Source organism: Urocampus carinirostris, chromosome 17, assembly GCF_059441175.1.
Source record: "Urocampus carinirostris isolate Australia breed hairy pipefish chromosome 17, RoL_Ucar_1.0, whole genome shotgun sequence".
NCBI lineage: Eukaryota > Metazoa > Chordata > Actinopteri > Syngnathiformes > Syngnathidae > Urocampus > Urocampus carinirostris.
The window spans coordinates 21,778,925-21,801,293 of NC_142365.1; the positions used below are offsets into that span (position 1 = coordinate 21,778,925).

At 40.4% G+C, this 22,369-nt stretch overlaps 2 protein-coding genes across 4 annotated transcripts in view; one reads left to right on the forward strand and one right to left on the reverse strand.

The window, feature by feature from the left end:
* Positions 1–22,369, forward strand: part of esrra (estrogen-related receptor alpha) — a 184,149-nt gene that overhangs the window by 63,492 nt on the left and 98,288 nt on the right. The gene's annotated exons all lie outside the window — the stretch shown is intronic.
* Positions 1,881–22,369, reverse strand: part of LOC148349509 (uncharacterized) — a 32,626-nt gene continuing 12,137 nt past the window's right edge. The window contains exons 2-5 of one of the 3 annotated variants that reach the window (XM_088320967.1): positions 21,618–21,694; positions 15,963–17,953; positions 14,613–14,915; positions 1,881–12,002 (exon numbers count right to left, since the gene is read on the reverse strand). In XM_088320967.1, coding sequence (XP_088177093.1) covers positions 11,737–12,002; positions 14,613–14,915; positions 15,963–17,937 — 2,544 coding nt within the window. In that variant the 5' untranslated portion in view covers positions 17,938–17,953; positions 21,618–21,694 and the 3' untranslated portion in view covers positions 1,881–11,736. Of the gene's footprint in view, positions 12,003–13,576; positions 14,916–15,962; positions 17,954–21,617; positions 21,695–22,369 lie in introns of those variants that run through there. The other 2 variants (XM_088320968.1, XM_088320969.1) reach the window with 2 other exon arrangements.

Sequence of the window (22,369 nt, forward strand, 5' to 3'; positions counted from 1 at the left end):
CACTTCATCAATGTTTCAGCTTACCGTAAATAATTAGCTTCCCTCTCTTCAGGAGGGCTAATCTTTATCTTCCAAGGTCAGTTTAACATTAGTTTCTCATTTATTATGATAGTGTGACACCTGGCGACCAGCATTATGTTGTTTAATGTGATCTTCTTTAAGCCAATCAGATGTGTTGTTTCACGCCCGTGTTTTAAATAAACGGGCCAGTAGTTATCAGATGTGTATGATTCCTCAATGAGATGATCTTGGAGGCAGATCTGAGGGACAGCTCAGGTGGGATGCGCCTCCGATGAAAGGACTACCCAACTTAATCTCCAACACAGAGTGTGTTTCTTTCTCAAGTTTTAACATTGGCAGTTAACTTTTCATTGACCTTCTCAACAATGATATTATTAATATAACCCTCCAATGCAAAGTTCTGGCCCTTAAAATGGCGGCGCCCTCTGTTGGCTGCGGCTGCATCGGCTCGCTACAACGGGTCAGGTGTATCGACATTTCGTTCTGTGTACATTGTTACAAAGAATGACAATACAAAGGAAATTATTATTATTATTATTATTTTGGTGACTTTGAGAAGATGTGTGATCTTTTTGGGCCCAAATTGCATTAATTGCCTAATTCCTACTACTGTGACACTTGGCATAGCACTCTTCACAGAATGTTGAATGTTTGTCTGAGTGAGTAAACGGGGCGGGATTAGCCATAGGGAAAGACATTTTTAGCCCAGGAGGAAGGGTGGTCATTTTGGGACCAAAGAGGTCGCAGGCTCCCTTTTTGGATCACCCGAGTTAAATGTTGAAACGTCCTTGGTGAAAATGCTGAACCGCTAATGGCCCCGATAAGCAGGTAGGTGCCTTGCATGGCTGACTCGCTATCGGTGTGTGAATGGGTAAAGGTTGAAGTTCATTGTAGATCGCTTTGGAGGTCCTCAGTGTTGGGTAAAGGGATTTACATATGCAGTTTATTTCCCCTTTTTCATTCTGACCGCACTGACATGTTCATCACTAAAATCTAGAATTTAATTTTGCCCCCAAACAGGCTTTTGCAGGTAATCCATAGTGTTTTGCTACTTGTGTTTTACTAGTGTTCTGATAATTTCAAGTCTGATCTGAGAAACGTAGTAAAGCAATCGACAAAATCTGTAATAGAGAAAATATTTAACTTTCAACTCTTTAATTATATACATATATTATACATATATCTACCACAGCCATATCCCCCTAGTGGGAGGTGGCTAAAGTCATTTCTGACTCTTTATGGGAGATTGATTCAGAGGAGGGGATTCCCAGCCCCAACCCAACTGAGGTGTTGCGAGTCATTAGGTGACCAAACCCCCCAATTCCAACCCCTAATGCTGAATGCCAAGCAGGGAGGCAACAGGTACCAATGTTTAAGTCTTAGGTATGACTCGGCCGAGGCTTGAACCAGCAACCTCCCAGTCTCGAGGCGGGCGCCCTACCCCAAGGCCACCAAGCTCTTTGAAGAAACCTAAAAACAACACACACCACTGCAAACCACTTTATATGTATTCTTATTATTTTCGACAATTGGCGGGCCAGTTAAAAACTCTGAAGGGACCGCAGGCTTTAGTTTGCCCACCCCTAACTTAACCCCATCCATTGGGGAGAGTTAATTTCAGCCAGATAGCGACTATGTCCCCATATTGACATGCCTGCGGGGGTTTGATTGCACAGTTGTGAGGTTACGCAATCCCTAAAGCGAGCAGATGTGAGTGGCACCGTGAAAAAGGGTCAATTGCAATCGGCTGTCTGTATTGACGGGCCCGGGAATGTCGGTTCCGGGTCCCGTTTAGCACGCTTGTATCAATTTCAAATATGATACAAACTTGAAAAAAAAAACATACAAATACCAATGGGGACCAATGCATTCATTTCTTTTATTTTGTCGTTAAAAGAAAGCGTTCCAATATGTTCACCAGAAACAAACATGAGACACGTCAACATCCCGGCGTCAAATTTTGGACTCGATAATCGGGTGACAGGATTTTCTTTTTTTTTTTTTTCAACATAACGAAAAGGAAGTCATGACAAACAAATTGGCAGTGGCAAATGGAGAACCGATCCTAAAATTTGTAGAAATAAAATTATAAAAACATAAGTAGCTACAAATATATGCCAGGTAAATAAATTAACTCATGGAAAATTAACGTGAAACTAAAATATATGACATACAATTTATTCACATATTTATGCATTTTTGTCATTAATTTGGTAATTAATTTGTAATTTTGTTGCTTATTTTGTGCTGTACATTGTCATGTATTCATTTGAGATTCTTTTTTTCATGTATTTTGTGTTATTTGATTTTCATCTATTTTATTATTATTTTTGTCCCGTATTTAGTCATGTATTTTGTCATGTGTCAGCGATAAAATACACAAAATATACACGAAAAAACACACACCCCAAAAAATACAGAAATAGATTATTATTATAAATAAATTAACCATTTTTTAAAATGTTTGTCTTGATTTTGTCATAGATTTTGTCATCGATTTTGTCTTTTATTTTGTCGCATATTTTGTCCTGTATTTATTTATGGTTTTGATTTTTTGATGTATTCTTGTTATCTATTGTGTCGTTTATTTTGTCATGAATTTTGTCGTGTATACTGTCATGTGTCAGCGATAGAATACACAAAAAACACACGTAAAAATACCCACCCCCAAAAAAAATTCTTACAACAAATGAATTAATTCAGCAATTTATTTATTCCTGCCTTTATTTTGTTGTATTTTTCATCATCGATTCTGTTTTTATTTTGTTGAGTATTTTTCACCAAAAAATTATTCAAATGAGGGGGCAGTTCAAAATGGCTGATCTTTTCATCTATTGGTTGAGCAGTGAGTTAGCTGTTGTTAATGTTTTTCGATGCACCAATAAGTGAACAGCTCTGCAAGTTTGACCCGCCCCATGTTTAAATAAGATTTTGTTGTGACAAAATACACGACAGAACACAGGGCGAAATAAATGTCAAAATACATGAGAAAACAAAAAATTAAATACCGTAAAGGTATTAATTTAATTTCTTTAGGTGTTTATTATGTTAAGTATTTCTTTGTGGATTTTGTCATGTATTCTTTCGTGGATTATGTCACAATAAAATGTTATTTCAACGAAGGGTCAGGTTGCAATGGCAGAGCTTTACACAAAATAATACACAGCAAAACAAATACCAAAATAAATAAACTAACAAATTAGACACTTCATAAATTAATATGTTGGTCAACTCATATATATTGGTATTCCTACTGTTGTGTATTTTGTTGTGTATTCAGTCATGGATTTTATTATGTATTCTTTCGTATAATTTGTCCCAACAAAATGTTATTTCAACGAAGGGGCAGGTCATACTGTTTGAGCCTGACACCAAAAGAAATCCATTAATACAATAGCGAATTAATTTAATACTTAGGTCAACACATTTTTTTTAAAATTTATTTTATTGTGTATTTCTTATGTATTTACTTGTGTATTCCATTTGTCATGTATGTTGTGTATTTTGACATTTATTTTGTCACGACAAAATATTATTTTGTCAAAATACACAACAAAATACTTGATAAAATTAATACAGCAATAAATAAATGACCAATTAAATGTCAAAATGCATAAATAAACGAATAAATAGCATTTATGTCATATATTCTGGTATGCCACGGTTTATTCATGAATTAATTGATTTATATGGCACGTATTTGTAGCTATTTTTTCATGTATACGTTCATTTCTACACAGGGAGGGATCGTTACCCCATAGTGGCACCTACAAAAACGGTGCCAGTTTTAATCCTAGTTGCATCGAAAAGTCACAGTTGTGTTTGAAGGGCAAAACATACTGTCAATGCTAAAAACACACATACACAAACAAACCTTTTCACCTATTTCGAATTCTTGGATGCATAGAAAATTGAAGAGATGTGAGTTCCACGAGCTACATGAAAGACGTTTGTAGATTTGCACATTTGCTACATCAGTGTTTCTCAACCTTTTTGAGCCTAGGCAGAATTTAAACATCTCCAGGGTACCACCTCTGTGGAATATGTTGGGAAAAAGGTCATTCTCGACTCCGATTTCATGTTTTCTTTTTACATTTTATGTTTTGTCCAAATGGGCTTAAAGGGACACTGTGTAATAATCGACCGCTATATGTGTAGCGCAAGTGGGGTACCCTTAGCAGTAAAATGCCGGACAATTATTTTGGTACCCTCTATGATGATACTTTTATGTATTTTTGCTTACTATTCAAATCAATATTTCTCAGGAAAGGCCTTAAATCAACCTTTTGGATGCATATCTGCATTTTTTACCCTACAGCCTCAAATAGGCCGGGTAAAAGAAAGGGATGTACAATATTGTGTTTTGTTCATTTGAGTTTCAATGGATGGTATTCTTTCTTGTGCTTTGTAGCACTCTTTTTCGGTATACCACACAATACAGCGACATTTTGTGGTCAAATATTAGTGTCTCTTTAAAGTTTCTTTGTGCCAATAAAAACGATACAAACCTGCCATGTCATGACAAAGGCACCGTTGAACTAGTTGTAAGTCGATTTTTTTAATTAACAACGTTTGGAAAATAGGAAATAAAGTTTAAAAGCTCTAAGTGTTGCTTTAAACGTGATTTTGAATTCAGTTTTTAGCAAAATTATTTATATGTACTACCTAGGATCAGATAATTGAAAAAAAATAGCTATCTGCGGTTACAGAAAAATATTAAAGTTACTCTGCTTATCCCTAGTAGATGACACACATACGATAATTGTCGCTTTTGCAAAGGTGGGCCCAAATGCAGGGAAGGAAGGCGTGCTCAACAAGAGGGATGGTATTCAATGACAAAAGGAGGTACAAATTAACAAAAAGAGGGGTCACAAAACAACGAAATGTTCTAGCAAAACCAAACCTGACATGATACTGGAAGACAGCAGAAATGACATGGATATGACAACCAGTATGACAATGGCAATGACCCAACCCAGAGTGCTGTCCGAGCAGTCAATATAAAGTCTTAGGATCATTAGGAACAGGTGTTGGAAGATAGGGCCGAGATGTGTCCAGTTCCACACCCAGTTGGCGCCCTCTAGGGAAAGGTGGTGTGCCAGATCCTGATGTTGCCTCCTCTCAAGGGCCGACGATCCCAAGCAAACCGAAAATGACAGGGGGTCCAACAAACAGATGTTTACACGGCCAGAAGCAGCCAAAGATTCTTCTCGCCACTAAAACTTGGCCGGTTGAGGATCCTTGTCCTTCGCTGCTGAAGCACGGACCAGAAGTGGCCGGGGTGACCTTCACCTTGTTGCCACGACAGGAGCCCTCTCGCCGCCTGGACAGTGGCTACAAGCAACCAAGGGACCTCTCTTCGCCACCGGGAGAGGAAACAGATGCGGCCGAGGGACCTTCTCCTTGCGCAGGGACTGGAAACAAGCGGCTGAGGGAGCTTTTTCTCGCTGCCTGACCAGGGAACGGGTGCGGAAGACAGTCCTTTGACACCAAAAAGGGACACAGGTGGGTACTTCCTGTCGGGTTCTTTGGTGGTCGGTTCATTCTGTAACATTTGCGGGTGTGATCAAAACGAGGGATGGTATTTAATAACAGAAGGAGGTACAAAGTAACAAAACAACAAAAAGTCCAAACAAGACCAAAACTGACGTGATAGTGGAAGACAGCAGGAATGACATGGATACGGCAACCAGGATAACAATGGCAATGACCCGACGCAGTGTGCTGTCTGAGCAGTCAATGTAAAGTCTTGGGGTAATTAGGAAGAGGTGTGGGGCGATTGAGCAAAGGTTTGTCCAGTTCCACACCTGGTTGGCGCCCTCTAGGGGAGGCATGTGTGCCATATCCTGACTAAATGCTGTTTTGTGAACAGTTATCGTTTTATTTTTGCCAATGAAAGTAAATTGGCCAATATCTTTGTTCCTTTATCTTCTATGTTTGTGAGGTCCCTTCTCAAGGTTTCTCTTTTTCCTCACGCTGAGGTTTTGAGTTGTTCCTTGCCCGCATGTTGGTTTAAGATCAGGTAATTGTGTCATTGTAATCCTGTGCAGTCCTTTGAGACATTTTTGTGATTAAGGGCTATACAAATAAATGTGACTTGACTTGACTTGTTTTGTTTTCTCTTAACCTCACTCTAAAATGTGACTCTGGAGTGCCACGTTCAATTTCGTTGTCACAATATGTTCAACCCATTTTGTAACAATGACAATAAAGGTATATTCTATTCTATTCTATCCTGTGGCAAACAAAGGAGTCACAGCAGACAAGTGTGCCAGGGTGCACTGGTTGAGAAACACTGCGCTACGTAATGCTAGGAAGCATCGTTTATCATCCCTAATTTGTTTCCCACATTTATAAGTGTAGAAATGATTTTGAATCAAATGTCAAAACGTTTCTCTTCTTCAGGAAGATGCTACAAATGGGCGTCCTTTTCAAACTCACGCCGTGATAAATCGAAACCGTAGAAAAAGTCTTAATGATATAGCAGCATTGCATTTGTCACAGTGCATGTCGAATAATTAGCTTAAAGTTGCCTGAATACAAGGAATCATTAGTACAGTATGAAAAACGAGAGAGGGGCGATCACAGGTATTTAACAGCTCATAATTTGTAGCCGCTGAAGGTAAAGCAGTAAAATCGGACCTGATCGTGAGGAGTATATCCAAGAGGAATTCTATTTTCGTCTTCAGTTTCAACTTCTTTGGAAACAAAATCAAGCCGAAAAAACATTGATTCAAGACAGGAGAAATACATGAAAGACGGGATTACAGGTTCACAACGTTCTCGAAACGGGGGATTAGAAAATCACCGACGGCTCTCCCAAATGCAGACCTGGCGTTCATGCCAGATATAGCTGAGGCAGGGTTATAAAGCGTGAAATTAGATAACTTTGAACATCCGCCGTTTGCATACAAAGTACCGTATTTTCTGGGCTATAAGGCGCACCTGTAAAAATGTTAATATGATATAATAGTTTTTGAGTGTACGTTCTATTACAATAGATGCTGAATGGAGCTGATTACTGCTTCATTATCACTGTAGATGAAGCATCACAGTGAATCTTGGTTATTTCTTCAGTTGAAATCAAGGATTTGGACTGACCGTTTAGCCGCAGATTAAATACAGTAGCCCCTCTACATACAAGCTACTCAAGATACAAGAAATTTGAGATACAAAATGTCTTCTGAGCAAAGATCTTGCCCGACATACGAGATCATTTCGATAATCCCATTTAAGACTGCTTACCACCAGCATCAGCTCTTCCCAGTTAACACATGCTCTGTATGTTTTAATGGCATTGAATCTCTTTTTTGTAGATTTTTGGTGACTTTTAGTTATTTGAGAAAAAAAGAGGATGATGTCCATTGGTATCAACAATCTCCTGTATTCCCTTACTCCTCCACCACCACGTCTACAATTCAGTTAGCAACCGACAACTTCTTCCATGGCATGTTGTCATAATAAACACGCATTCAAATTTTTTTTTTTTACTAATTATTGTATTTTTATGTCCAATTGATATTCAAATGTATTTTCTGTAGTGGTGGACCATCCGTGCCTGCAAGGCCTTCTCTGCTGGACTTAAAATATCTGAATCATGTGATTATCGATTATATTTTCTCCATGAATACTTATTAAATGTTACAAAATTGTTTGTCTGCTTACTTGCTTTTCCCCTGCTTGTGCTGCTTCCAGATGATTGCTTTTACATTTAGGCATTTAGCCAGTCACATTTCAGCCATTATTTGTTGCCAGTTTCAGAAATCTATCCGGTGACTTTGATAATCATTTCTGGCATGAAATAAGTGCCGATAATGCTGTTGGTTTAGCCAATCGGATTTTAAATTGGCGACAACATGGCCTTCTAGAAGGCATAACGAAGCTCTAAATCGAAAAAAAAAAAATGCATGTAAGAAATACGACAGGACATGCTCGTCTTTCAGCTACAGCTTCGATGGCGATAAAAAAGAACTTCATGGAACTTAAATGCACTGAGAATCTGTACAACAGAGTAATTAAACAGTAATTGCGCAAATTGATTTTTGGTGAGTCGAATGTGGCTATACTCCTAAATAATCGTGCAATTTTATGATTGATGTTTGTTTTATCTGCATTTTTTTATAACCATAAAATAGTTATTGAGCGTTGGATTGATTCAGGCGTAGCACAACTGAAATGCCACTGATTTTGAGATGTGTTTGATAGCGATTGAGTGTTAACTGGGAGGATTTCAGTATCCTGGTAACGGATTGATCGGTGTTCAGTTATCGCTTATAGGGAAAATCCCGTATGTGGAGGGGCCACTGTAAATGAAGACATAAAAATCAGAAAGAAATGGAAGAGTTTGACAGCGACCATTGAGGAGTGTCAAAGTTCCCTTTTCAGTATGTTGTAAACATCTTATAGGACTGTTCCACCACCTTATATGAGGACAGACCACAACAAACAAACCCTCAAATTTCATATAAGTTTTCAAGTCAAAACTACTCAGCCCTTCGCGATACTCAACCATGGAGTAGCACTTAAACAAAACAACAACAAAGGCCGTTGATGCAATACTCGTTACCCGTCTTAAGTATTAGGTCACTTGGTCGCTTCACAGAACGGAATTCCAATATTGACAGTCTAACTGATGTTTTTCACAGTTCGATCATGTTTTTGTTAAAAGCGAAAAAGGTATGCTACTTATATGTGTTTTAGAGGTAAGATCTTAGGCCTTAAAAGTCAATCAATATGTCCGGGTTCGAGCAGGGCTTCTCGCTCGCTGACCTTTTTAAAAAAAAACGATCCACCCGTCATTGTCTTTATTTCTTTTTCTGTGGGTCTTGATGAGTGGATACTTAAAAAAAAAAAGGCAGTGAAAGAGAAGCCAGACTTCGCCCTTACAAATAAAATACAAAAATAGGGCTTTCTTCTGGCTCTATTCCTCAAATCAAGTTAATTGGCCAGGTTAGAGATCGTTCGGGCTTTAATACTCGTGGGGTCCGATTTTTTTAGGCCCGATCTTACCTCTAGCATGCGCCAGGTCCTTGAGGCTTGGTTTTCATTATGACGTGAGACATGGACTTAGTAAAGTGCATCGCAAAGTGTATGATGCTACGTGTTAGAAACGTTTGGATATACAGTAAGTGGCATGCAAATATGGCTTATGCTAGGCTACATTTAATTGACATTCCTGATGACTACGTTCTGGCCAAAGATCAGTGTTTCACATTTGCCTGTGATTGTACTGTTGAAGGAACAGTGTGTATTATTTAGAGCCTCCAAGTGGTTGGAAAACTGTAACTCTTTAAATAAAAAACGATATTGATTTAAATAATAACCGGCAATACACGAAAGATCAAGTAAACATGCATTTTTTAAATACTCGTAGGTTGTAAAAATAGCATATACAGTATTGTACAGAAAACGAGACTCAACTAAAAGGAGTAGAGATAATACTCCGCCATCTTGTTGCTACGGGTACCCAAAGACCTCAAAAAGGTTGAAGTGTTTCCCATAGAATTTTGTGGGTCCCTGGTCCAGCGAAGACCAGGGGCATGCTCCCCCAAGAGGGAAATGTTTTACATTTTGTACATTTTAAGTTAAAATGCATCGATCAGGTGCAATTTTAGAGCAAAATCAAGAAGCTAGATTGATGATGACATATGAGTCTCCGTAGGTTCTTTCTACCACTCGTTTTCTGTTGCGCTACACAATACAGTGACATTTAGTGTTCAAATAATACACACTGTCCCTTTAAATTGTTTTAACCATGGGCAGGCGGGCAAGAGGTCCGATACCAGAAATTGGTATCGACCTGATATTGATGTCTCAGGGAGCAAAATAACACAATGGGGGTAAAGATTGGACTACTACTTCCTGGGTTGTTCTATTTCACAACTAACCATCAAAATCTGGGTGTGTTTTTTAGAACGAGCCCCACATTTGTTTAGTCTGTGTAAAACAAACCTACATTTTTATTTTTATTTTATTTGTGAGAACATGGATTTATTGTTTCAAAATGGGTCAGTTTGGGAGTCTTATTTTTTTGCTTTAACTCCCAAAACTGGTTGATCTGTTTCAAATACAAAAAATAACAGGTTCATCGTTCTTTAAACAATGGCACAAATAATGGTGTTGATTTCTTTAAAATATTGAATAAATTCATGAAAATCAGATTGTTATCTGTGAAACTTCTCAAATAATGTCGTTTAATATAAACGTAAAATAAAAACACTGAAAACTGGATATAATCCGTTCAAGTAGCAGATTGGTCCGTTTTTGCCCTAAGTTGGGCTATTATTTTGTACTTAAAATGTGGACAAACGGGAAACTAAGACAAATAGAATTATATTGTTTAGATTCCTTTAAAAATAACTACAATGGCCATTCTACATTCGAACACTTTTGTCACGAGAAATTTGAGATACAATATGTCTTTTCGAGCCAAAATCTTGCCTGACATACGAGAGAAAATTATTAAGTATTAGGAATTTCTACACGCTACCACTAGAGGGCAGAGCGCTTGTCTCAGCACGGGTTTTTCCTGCCTTAAAGACCTGATCCTGCGTTCTTATGTTTTTATTCTCGTTGCTTACTTATAATCAACAGTCTCCATGATAAGTGCTAATAACAAACTCACATTTTATTGAGTTAATATCTTCTTTATATCTCATGACTGGATTTCTATTTTCAATTACTATTTTACAGGGTTCGTGTATCTTTTTTATTGCCAAATATAAGCCGGTTTTAAGGACTTCAAAGCTATTTCTTCTAATTTCTCGAGTATAATTAAAAGAGAAAATCTGTCCATGATAAACTCTCTAATTTATCCGTAACCATTCCATTAATACACATTTCATAATGCCTTGCTTAGGTGTCGCATGGTGCTTGTCCTCTTGGGCGTGACCATTAGGGGGCGATGAAGCTTCATGGGACATTGTCGTACAAACTAATACCAGCTGCACGAGGGAAGAAGAAATGCAATGGCAAAGCAAAGCAACTGGGGAGCAGTGTCAGCGTCATTTTTGAGCATACTTGTTGAGAAACATGGCAACAATTTCAAGTAGTTACAAGCACTTCTGCCAAAATTCAAGGCACTTTTCAAACGAGAATTAAAATTCAAGTATTTGCAAGGACCCCTAAGAAACCATGTATTTAAATGTGTTTTTAGTGATCAGGAAGATGTGTTTTATAGCTTTTTAAGGTTAACCTGATTTTTGGAGACCTGAAACGGATTAATAGAATTTCAGTTATTTCTTATGGAGGAAATTTGTTCAAGATACGAGATATTCTGGGTACAAGTCCGATGCAGGAACGGTTTAATCTCGTATATAGAGGGGCTACTGTAGAACATTTCTAATTCTGACAATTTGGACGTTTGGCTTTTCCTGTCCTCTCAACATGTCCCACCCGTTTTGTTTTGTTCACGATGGCCGAAATCTGTAGTCAGTTGGAATGTCATATAAATGTAGCCTTTTTGGTATGGTTTTTCATGTAAATCATAGGGATAAATAGTAAGAGGCATCCAGGGGAAAAAAAAATCAACACAACGTTCCACTTATATTGGCACAATACGTCATATATAAACAGCGCACCGGATAATGATCAAGTGTAATAGCTACTTACATGAGGTCATGTATCAGTTTTTCTCATGTTTCACAGTATAAAAGTGCACTCAATGCCAAACGTACCTCCGTTTCCCCCATATAAGCCACCGTGCACGCCCCGCCCTCACACCTGGGTCTCGACACCATCAAGCTTAGGCATGAGGATGCGAGGAGTCACTCCGGAATTGAGGTCCCTCTCAAACTCCAAAAGCTGCCCCATGAAGTTCAAATTCGGAGACACAACCGGACGACGGCTGCGCACGTATTTGTAGGCGTCCGTCATGGTCATGAGGGTGTGCTTCATTAGGTAGGCGATGACGATGGTCGCTGAACGGGAAACGCCAGCCTGGCAATGCACCAACACACCATGACCGCTCTGATATGCTTCCTCTGTGGAAGCAGGGTAAAAACAGGTCAAGACACAAGTTCTCTAGGTTGTATCATCAACTATTCATATTTATTCTTGTTGAACACACCTTTTTTTACCTAAAAAAGAACCAAATGATTGGGTGCGTGTTATACATGAAGTTTTATGGTAACATATCCCCATATTTCTGCTAAGATTGATTAGTCAAAAAATGTCGCTGATCACGACTGCAAAACATTGGATTCAATGGGAATCGAACTCTAGTTGCGGCAGTGAGATCGCCAATCCCTAACCATTAGACCAGTGTTTTTCAACTACTGTGTGAGATATTGTCAGGTGTGCCTTGGGAAATTATCCAATTTGTGCGCCTGTGCAGTCTAGCGCCTGAAAGAGTAATCATGTAGTACTCAGCAGCAGCAGCAGCAGGAAGCTAATTGTCTTGTGCTCTGAGACAAGCAAAGGAGTGAGAGAAGGCCATAACTGTGGAGAAAGAGCTTCTTGTGTGTTTTTCAGCGATTCCTACCAGGATATTTGTTCTGTCTTCATCCAAACAGCCCCAGGTTTCCCACTGAGTGAGTATCAATATGAAATATTATAGAATACTTTATTCTTTGTGTTTATTTGATTCCTACTAGAGACATTATAATATAACGTCATTCTTCTATGATAAAAACACTTTCTTTTTGTATACAAGCCTTTTTTCCCCACATTTCTGGCTGGTGGTGTACAGCTGGATTTTTCATTTCAATAAAAAAAAATAATGTTTTTTGTGCTTTTTTTTCTTTTTTTTTAACACTCAAAAGACAACAAAGACGAAAACATCACAGTGTTGGGGAATATCTACCACGATTGCGTTGGGTAGAGAAGCTAAAAATGTGACTCAAGTAGAAGTAAAAAGTAGATAGATAGATAGATACTTTATTCATCCCCGAAGGGAAATTCACATTTCAGTACTCATCCAAATAATTACTTGAGTAAAATCAAAAAAGTACTCGGTGAAATAATGATTTAAGTACTAAGTAACTGTAGCAACGTCTTATTTTTTAGCAACCACTAAATCTCATGATCAAACTATTCAAAGTTGATCCAATTAACCATCAATTACATTTAATTTAGGAAAAGATTAAAATATTCAAGGTAAATTAAAGTACATTAATAAACAATGAAATAATAGTAAGAACACACACATAAAAAATAAGCACAAGTAACACATTTAAAGCCTCAGTACTTTTTTTTTAACAAGCTCTGCAGGCAGAACATGAAGCTAGCCCAAAATGTTAAAAGAGCCATATTGGACCAAAAATCCCAAGCCTTATAATGAACACTATACATGCTTTATGTATCTATATTAGCCTAAAAATGACTAAGTTGGATGCAGCACATCCTGTTGAGAATGATGCCGCCTGTGACTACTCTGTTGTTGGATACCGTCTTAAGTTTAACTTTGTTACGATATAAATTAATTCCGGAATATTCAATTAATTAGATTTAATGAAAGAAATGCAATCAACCATTGAGGTCATTTTTATTTGAGATTGGAAAAAAATGTGCCCCTTATTTGGGAAACAAAAACAATGCAATAAAACCCGGCAAAATAGCAACCTTTAAAAAAGGTAAAGTAAATAAAACCGTAAAAAGACAGTTTAAGTTTTATTTCTGTGCAGTTATCTTTCTCTTTTTGCCTTTGGGGTCCTTGGCGAATCACATACATAGCTACTTACTGACTGTTTGCGCAGGTCGCAAAGCTGGCTCTTACATAAGGGACCCAGAACAAAACAAACGAAGGAGGAATGTGCGTACTTACTTAAGTAACAGGTTCAATGAAGCCTATGTGAGTAAGGGTACCGTTTTTTTCACAAATCTGTATATGATTTTACCATTATCTTTCACAGGCGGTCAGGTAGGTTACCCCAGATGTGAAAGATGCCCCTACAAAGCTGACTAAGGTCTTTTGGTTTTGTTGACTCAGCATTTTTCCCAAAAGGGCATACCACTCTCCCAGGACACAACAACATTAGCCTAAAAGTGGGGCAGGGCATTGCAACCTAGTGAAGAATGATGTTTACAGAAACAGCGGGAACTGGGACGAAGGGCTGATATGATAATCAGCGCTTCCCGACGCAAGAGGGGCCCTGATGACGTACAAACGCTCTGCTGTTTTGAGTTTATCCAGACATCGAGGCGAGGGGGCTTTCCTGGCACGCCCTTGGGAGGAGCCGGCACACCAGCTTGCTGAAAAAAAACGTGGGCCGGGAGAAGGAAGCAAGAAGATCAAGGGAGAAGGCTTGACGGAGACTCGAGTGACACTAATTCGGCTAATTCGGCCATATATTCGATGGAGTTCACTTTGCTTAATTATTTAAGAAATTAAATCTGCCCCCGTGTGAAAATGTCAGCTATTCTTGTCCATCTTTTCCCATCAAGAAACGAGCGTGCATTGTTAGGAGAATGCAGGTTGTGTTTGGTTAATGGAGTCAGATAACTAATTCGAACAATTTGGTAAACGGTACATTATAATATTAATTTCCTAACAATATATATAATACAATTTATACTGATTTCTAAGTAGATAATCGAGTTATACATGAGTATGCGTCGTACAGGAATAAATACTGTACGTTTAAAATGCTTACCAATAAACTCAAAAACCTCCTCAAAGTACTGCCGAAGGTTCTGTTTGCTGTTATCCGTGGCCGGCAGCCTTTTGTAGTGCAGTCCCGATTTGAGGTGGTAGAGGGGGAGATGCGTGGTCACGTTGACCACATAGCCGATGTTGAAGTGCAGGAGCAGGTCCAGGTCTTGAGCGTCCCTTTCGTTTCCCAGGAACAAGAAGGGCAAGATGGCGCTGATGGCCGCGTTCTCCACGTCAGGTGTCATCGCCGATTCGTCGGACAATGAGGCGGGCAAGGAAGAGGACAGTGGCAGGGAGAGGTGCACTGTAACAGGACAGGGAAACTCAAGTTATTCTAGTTATTGGCTTCTAAATGTAAGTTGTTTAATAATTGAAGGCGGTTCAATTGGGTGACTGCCATTTAAATGGCCCATTATGGAAGCAAGCACATGTGATTCTCAGGTTCTGTAGGTGGTTTATGCCTAATTTTTGTGCTTTTTATGTTTATTTTTTGATGAATAATTAAATGTTTGTTCGAATTTGTAGTCCTTTTTTTACGATCGATCACCTGCAAAGTAGATTGCTTAGTTGTTTGTTATTTCGACTATAATGCGCCGTTTACATCGTACTCTCTGTAGGCCAGTTATGTTGCTGTTCCTTGATTTTCACTTCCTTAAAGCTGATCTGGTTTAGCTGATTTAATAAAAAGAAAGAGAGCTCAGAAGCGGACTTTTAAAACAGTTTGGAATTTTTGCATCTCGAGGATTTTGTACAGCCCTCTCCTATTCTCCTTGCAAGCTTTAAATTCATTGATGGATTCTATCTTTATTTTCAGTGTCTACTGAACTATGATCTTATCGTTTTAAGAGAGAAACTATGGCAGAAGAGCAAAAAAGTCGCCTCTTATACAATTCAAGGACTGAGGATACGACACTTGTTTGTGTTTTGTAATTAATGGTGAGAAACTGATCGTTACGCTGCATTCAGTTGACAGCAAGAATCAAAAAGGGTGCCCGCCTGATGGCTGCTTCATTCACATTCCATGCAATATTCATCAAAATGCTCTTTTGGCTTAAATGGGGGACTTCAAATAAACCAATTTTAAAGATATCTTTAGGTTGACTTCACGTTTAATCACTGTGATGTCTTTTTTAGCAAAAAGAAGACAAACTGAGCAGCCATGTGATGGGCAAAAACACACATATATTTATAACCAATTTATTTTCCCAAAACACAGCATCCATCTGAATGATGTGTTTGGATTCGTGGGGGCTCATTGTTACAAATGATGTAAACGTTTTTTAAAGTGGAAATTTCTAGCTATGGTTTGCTTGGGTTGACCCTGAACACAGAATGAGGCAAAGAGTCTTACTTCTGCTCTTCTCCTCATTTAGATCTCTGTTGAGTGAGTTGAGAGCCAAGTGAAGTGACTGAGCCGACGGGAGAGAGTGGCCCCCGTTCCTGTCCCTCTGCCAAGGTTTGGGTTTGATGAGTGTGGCCGGAGCGGAGGGCGGAGGCGAAAAGGAAACTGGTGACGGCGGAGAAGGGAGGCGGGGTGATGGCGAAGAAGGACACGGTATATCTGGACAGTGCTCTACGTTTCCCGCTTTATCGCGGACCCTCCAGAGCGAGCCCTGTTGTTCATCATATCCTGGTGCGGACCTGCTGAAATCCATGGCTGCCATCTTGTCCTGCTGTAGCCGCCGCCGGCCGGCATGGTCCGTAAACTGAGGGCATGAGTAATCCTGCAGGTTTTTGCAATCTAAACGGACGAGCCCGGGTCTCTTGCTTTCGTTTTGAATCTGCCTCTGTGTTGTCTTACCGATTCCTATTCCTAACCCAGTACGGTGATTTTCTTGGACTGCGGAATAGGTGAACTTTCTTGCTAGTTCTTCGGGCCAGATAGTTCGAACGCCGTAGTCATCATTATCAGCTTGGAAAGTGCTAGCTGGGTGTGGCGCTCCGATGGTTCTACACGGCGGTTTAGATCTGCGGGGGTTGAATGTAACCACAATGGGGTCGCTGCTGCAATAGCTGCAGGTGGAGCTTCCGGTGTGGGAGGCTTTGGGATGGCAGCCCGTGACACAGCTTTGTATTGCCCGCAGAGGGGCAGAAGAGGATATTGGGGTACAAGGCAAGCATCCCCCGACCATTTTCTTTCTGAGTATCGCAGGGCTCTCAAAGTTTGCGGCCTCGCTGGAGCAAGAGGCACAGTGGAGAGGTTTGAACAGGCTTGGTTGGTGGTCAGACACAGTGCTGTTGGTTGAAGACGTGTTGGAGGTGGAATCAGTGGAGATACATCCCCCCAAGTTTTTAAGGACCATTTCTTTGTTGGCCTTTTTCATGGGGCCGACACTATGACCGCACGATGTAGAGGAGTTGTCCCCTCCTCCTCTGAAACCAGAGGCGTGTCCTTTAGACCCTCTGCATCGCAGCAGTCTCCAGCAACCACATCCGAAGGGGTGGGCACAGTCAACGGTGCAGGTGTGGTCAGGACTGGGGAACGCTACTGTGTGAGAAGCACAGGGAGATAGGGGAAGACCATGAAGGATATGAGGACGGTGGTCTTTGTGCCTGGATGGGTGAGGCTGGCTAAATTGTTTGAAAGCAGATGGGACATGTGCAGGCCGAGGTGGGGAGGAGGAGAGATGGTCAGAATTCAGGACAGCTGCGCGAGGGACAGGAATGGAATTGTGGTGGTGGGGGAGGTGGTGCTGCGTGGAGCCCAGCTTGGAAGACTTGTGATCCAGCGAGGGGAAATCGCGGTCAGGTCTTTTTGAAAAGAATGACTTTTCTTTCTCTTTCACATCCCTGAGGTGGCCCTGTGCAGGGACGAATTGCAGGACGGACGGCGGTGGCGGGCCGGGCCGATTCCGCTGCAGTTTGCGCTCGCCTCCACCGCCGGTCCTTCGTTCAGTTGGTTCTGGGCGCGACGGGACACATTTCGCACGACTACCCTCGAGATAGTTGCCAGTTCCTGCCCTTCCACCTTTGTCCAAAGTCAACCTGATATCAATAGTATGCGTGTGGGACGGCAGTCGTGGGCTTAGAGTTACGGTCCCGTTGCTGTGGCAGTGGCTCGGGACGTTCCTGTAACCAGGCGGCACGGCAGAATAGTCGCCTGGGGGGTTCTGTCCACGCGGAGCTCTGCGCTTGCATTCCAAAGTCAGAGATTTGCAGGTGGGCGAGTAGAAGTGAGGATGGGGAGCGCGGACGATTTGTCCGTTGGAAGGGCCGGCTATCTGGGACGAGTAGTGCGGTACTGCTTGAGGGGAAGCTTCGCACACGGCGATGTTTTTAGGTCGCTGGATGACCACTATGCGCTCGTCAAGGGGAAGAGGAGGCATCTGGGTTCATGGGAAGCTGTGCCGTATAGGGAAAAGACAGAGAAAAGGAGATGTTAGTGCCAACTTAACTATACTTTAAAAATCTGAAAACATGGGTCAGACTTTAAATTTCATATTTATGCCGAACTATAATCATTAATTTTTGCTTTTCATACTTGGAGAGCCGATTTTAGTATTTTATTGTAAGCGTGGCTTTTTAATTATTTATGAAATGTAAAGTAAACCCCAAAGCAACTCGGACAACACAGAACAGGAAATGCATTCAGTTTTTTTTTACACGTTTTGTCAACAAAGTCACATCTCTGATTGGCAAACTGGATACAAAAACGACACCGCCTCACCACGTTTGACTGTAATGGCCTCTCTTTGGCAAATCAATTCAAAAATGCTGATCTCATGTTCTACTTGACTAGTCTGCCAGAAATTGAATGCTGGTCCATAAATGTTAGGAGTTTGACATCCCAGCGCAGAGGCTGTTGTCATAACAAAATGACCGAGATTGCTTCTGGCTTTTTCAAAACCTTATTTGCAAAAATAGTGATGAACTTGCAACAACCTTTATCCCTCAGAGGACTCATCAAGACTCTGAAGAAATTTGCTGATCTAAAGACTAGCGTACGTACTTTTAATGTTCTTGTGCCACACGGATATGTCAAGGTAGGTGCTTTCAAATTCAAGACACTTCACAGAAGCCTTCAAGCCCTTTAACAAGGTAGGACATTTGAAAGACATTTTTTTTAGAATGGCAGTTGTTGGTTGTACAAATGTCTTTTTTGTACGCAGTGATGGGTGGGTCACGGTTGGATCCTCTTGCATTGTTTTTTTTTCAGTTTTTATACATATTCAAAGGGAGGACAGTAACCGCCATTTTCCTCTTCATATCGCCAACTAAAAGATGTCGACTACGTTTGGACCCAAGGAAGTACCTTTTCCAAGTTTGGTTCAATACTTGAGATCTGTCCAACAACGTTATGACTGTGAGGTAAACATCTTTTTTAGCACCATAAGTAAGTTTGTAGCTTTTTTTTGTCATCTTTGAAGCTAAATCTGGAAAAACAGTATGTTTTCAATCAGTTCAAGGGATGCTAGCTTTAATGTCATTTTTGTACAAGGCCGTGGTTAACATAATCCATACCATTTCACCATGAAGTCTGGTTCTTCGGTTGCTCCACGGGTAAATTCGGCAATGGTAGTGGTAAAAAGGAGGTTAAGACATGCCATCCACAATATAGCTGCCTTATGAACTACTGAAAATGGATGCTGTTTGTTGGGATCTGGTATGCCACCTTCCCCCAGAGAGCGCCAACTGGGTTAGATCTGACCATAGGCTTGTCGTATTACCACACATTGGTCCCTAACTATGCTGACCCATTTTAATGACTGTTTGGACTACACACGGGGTCGGGTCATTTCATTTCCACTGTCATTGCTACATGAGATTTGGTTTTTGTTCCTGTTTCTGGTTCAGACCTTTATTTAGTTGTTTTCGCACACTTTTTTTTATTTGTTACTTTATTGTATTTCCAAAACCACATTAGTTTTGTTTTTGTTTTTGTTTTCTTGTTATGATATTTATATTGTCAAGTTTGTTTTTTGATGTTATTGGTTTTTTAAACCCCTTTTTGTTACTTTGTTCCTGGTTTTGTTATCAAATACCGTCCTTATTTTGAGCACCTCGGTTCCTGTTTCCCTTTTACTTGGGTCCACCCCTGAAAATGTAAGCCCATAATATGTAAAACTAAGCATCAATCAGAGATGTGCGATTGTTTTGTTGACAATAAACAGGCCACTGCACGAATAACCATTTTTTTCACGTCAACACGACACAGCACAGAGAAGCAATAGATTGCACCTCATTAAAAGGTAACTTTGTATTTATTTGAGCCATTTAACAACCACAATCACCATCATTAACATCTAATGACTTTTTAGTACATTACACCGCAACCGAAAACACCCCGCTCACTGATAAATGAGTCTCATCTGTAACAGCTAATGACTCCAGAACTTGTTCGTTTCCTGAATTAATAGTTGATCCACTTTTAATTACGTAGGAAGTGAGACACTTGGCCATGCATGTTGGTTGGGGTGCAAATCATACAAAAGGCTTTTTCACTTTCTCCAGAGTAGTAGTTGTTATATCGGGTGCTAGCTTTTGTTAGCTTCTCCCAATACCTGTTCTGGTAGGTTCTTGCAAAGTGCTTTAAAATAGCAGGGGGTTCCCACTGATTCCACTGGTTTTCATCTTCCTTTGTTTTGAATTGAATCGAATTGTCTTTATTGCATTCGATCTCAACCTGAACAAACGTTGTATGCAACGAGATTGCACATGGCACTCCAGAGTAAACATGCAATAAAGATTTTAAAGACAGTGGTAGTGTTTTTCCATATTTCTACACCCCATTTCAACCTCACCCACATCAATCTGGAAGATATCTATTCATACTCTACCATTTTTTCCTTTGCTTTCTCACTCACAAGCACAGCCACTCCTACTCTATTATGTCTGCATCATACAGGTGGACAGGGCACCTGTATGATGCGGCAGGGGTAAACCAGTGAAAGCTGTCGGGCCCTATTGTTGAACAAGAGTGTGTTGTGTCACCCTGAACCGAGTTACATGGCCGCTTTCTTGTGTCCGGTTTCATCTGGAAGGCTGAAACCATGACTAACTTAGGTGCCGAGGTGCCTAACTTGTCTGGGTGTTTGGGCATTTGGGTTGGCCATGGTCCAAAGAATTTCGTGTTTTTTTTTTTCCCTTTTATTTTCTTTGTTATTGTATGTGTTTGTCTTGTTGTCAGTCACCCCTCTTGAGGGATATGACCAAGGTAGATAGATAGATAGGTAGTGTTTTTGCATGACTGTTTTTTGTATGGGAGTACAGTTGTGTGAGACTATGACGTTATACGTGAGAGCAAGTATGAGTTGCTTCTCAAGGGGCCTCTCATTGTTAAGCAATACAACTGTAATGTCTTGAATAATTGATCCATTCAGAGTTACTTTACATGTAGAAGTAGTTACATTTATTTTACATAATCCCGTTCGCCTAACACGCGAAAGCTCCCTGGCTCGAGACTGGGTGGAAACATACGTTGGCATGGAGAGGGATGGGCACCACCAGGCTGTACATGCCCAAGACACATCACAGGAAATGGTGCCCCTACGAGACAAGTGGTTAAGGGGTCCAAACAACCAACCAACCAATAATTTAGTTACATTTATGAGTTACATCAAGCCCTTTGAGGACAGTCATGGTGTGGCCCTCAGTCAAAACGAGTATGACGCCCCCATTTGCATCATATGTAATCAGTTTTCTGTCTTCATTTAAAACCCAACCAATATGCATGGCACGGTATTTTTTAGCCCAAACTTCCATGTACCATCAATTGCAGCAATCATTCTTTTGACATTTTTGTGCACACAGGGTCATTTTCAATTGAATTTTCCCCCCCTTGGGCAAGATTCACACTGAATCTCTCATGATGTGGACGGCCCGGGGAAAAGTGGTAGAAAATAAACAAGATAGGGAGGGGATGGGGGCGGGACACATAGACTGCGTAACACAGAACAAAGGAAACAGATTTAATCAAAATTATTTTCGGGATTGCCTTCAATCCCCACACCGAGCAGATACGGACCCAAAGAGGGAACGACCCGATCTTTGGTCTCCTCGTGCTTACGTTTGCAGTCTGCCGACGGTGTCCTCATCTTTTGTGAGTGTGTCGTCTTTGTTTTTTCTCTCTTTTTCCAGCTTAGCCTGTGGTAGAGGGGGGCGGGGGTTACATTGACCCAGATTTGTCACGGCGGAAGCCTCTATCTCTGTGATCGCCCTGTCACCAAAGCGGCCTTTACACTCCTCGTGACAATAGCAGACCTTCTTGTAATCGAGACGTGGAAAAAGCACCCAAATTGGAGAAAATTGAACCTAAAGCAGATTTCTTGAAGGGACGTTTTCATAACCCAGTGTTGGGACTAAGGAACCAAATACATTTCTCAGTCATGAGTATTGTAACGCGTTGTTAATTCAATTTTGTAACTCAACTGTCATTAAAACATGGAGCATTACTCATTAAAGGTAATCCCAAATTCTTAAACATGCAAAATGTAAGCAATAGTACATGTTCTTTTGCATAAAATCTATAGATTTTTATTGGTATAGTCCGAATATTTTCCCAGATAATGCATTTTGAAGAGAGCCTGTCTTGTCTATGTCACCCTGGAGAAACACCATCACCCTAGCAAGTCAGTCGCCATATTGTATTGCGTGTTAATTAGTTAAAAAGGTTACGAGTGTTTTAAGTGAAATTTTAGTAGTTTTTGTGGATAAAGCCTCGGCGCTCTGTTGCAGGTCGATGCAGTAATGGTACAACAAAGGGCGAGCAGCCAAAAAGCGGATAACTAGTAAAAAAACACACATGGAGATTCATCAACA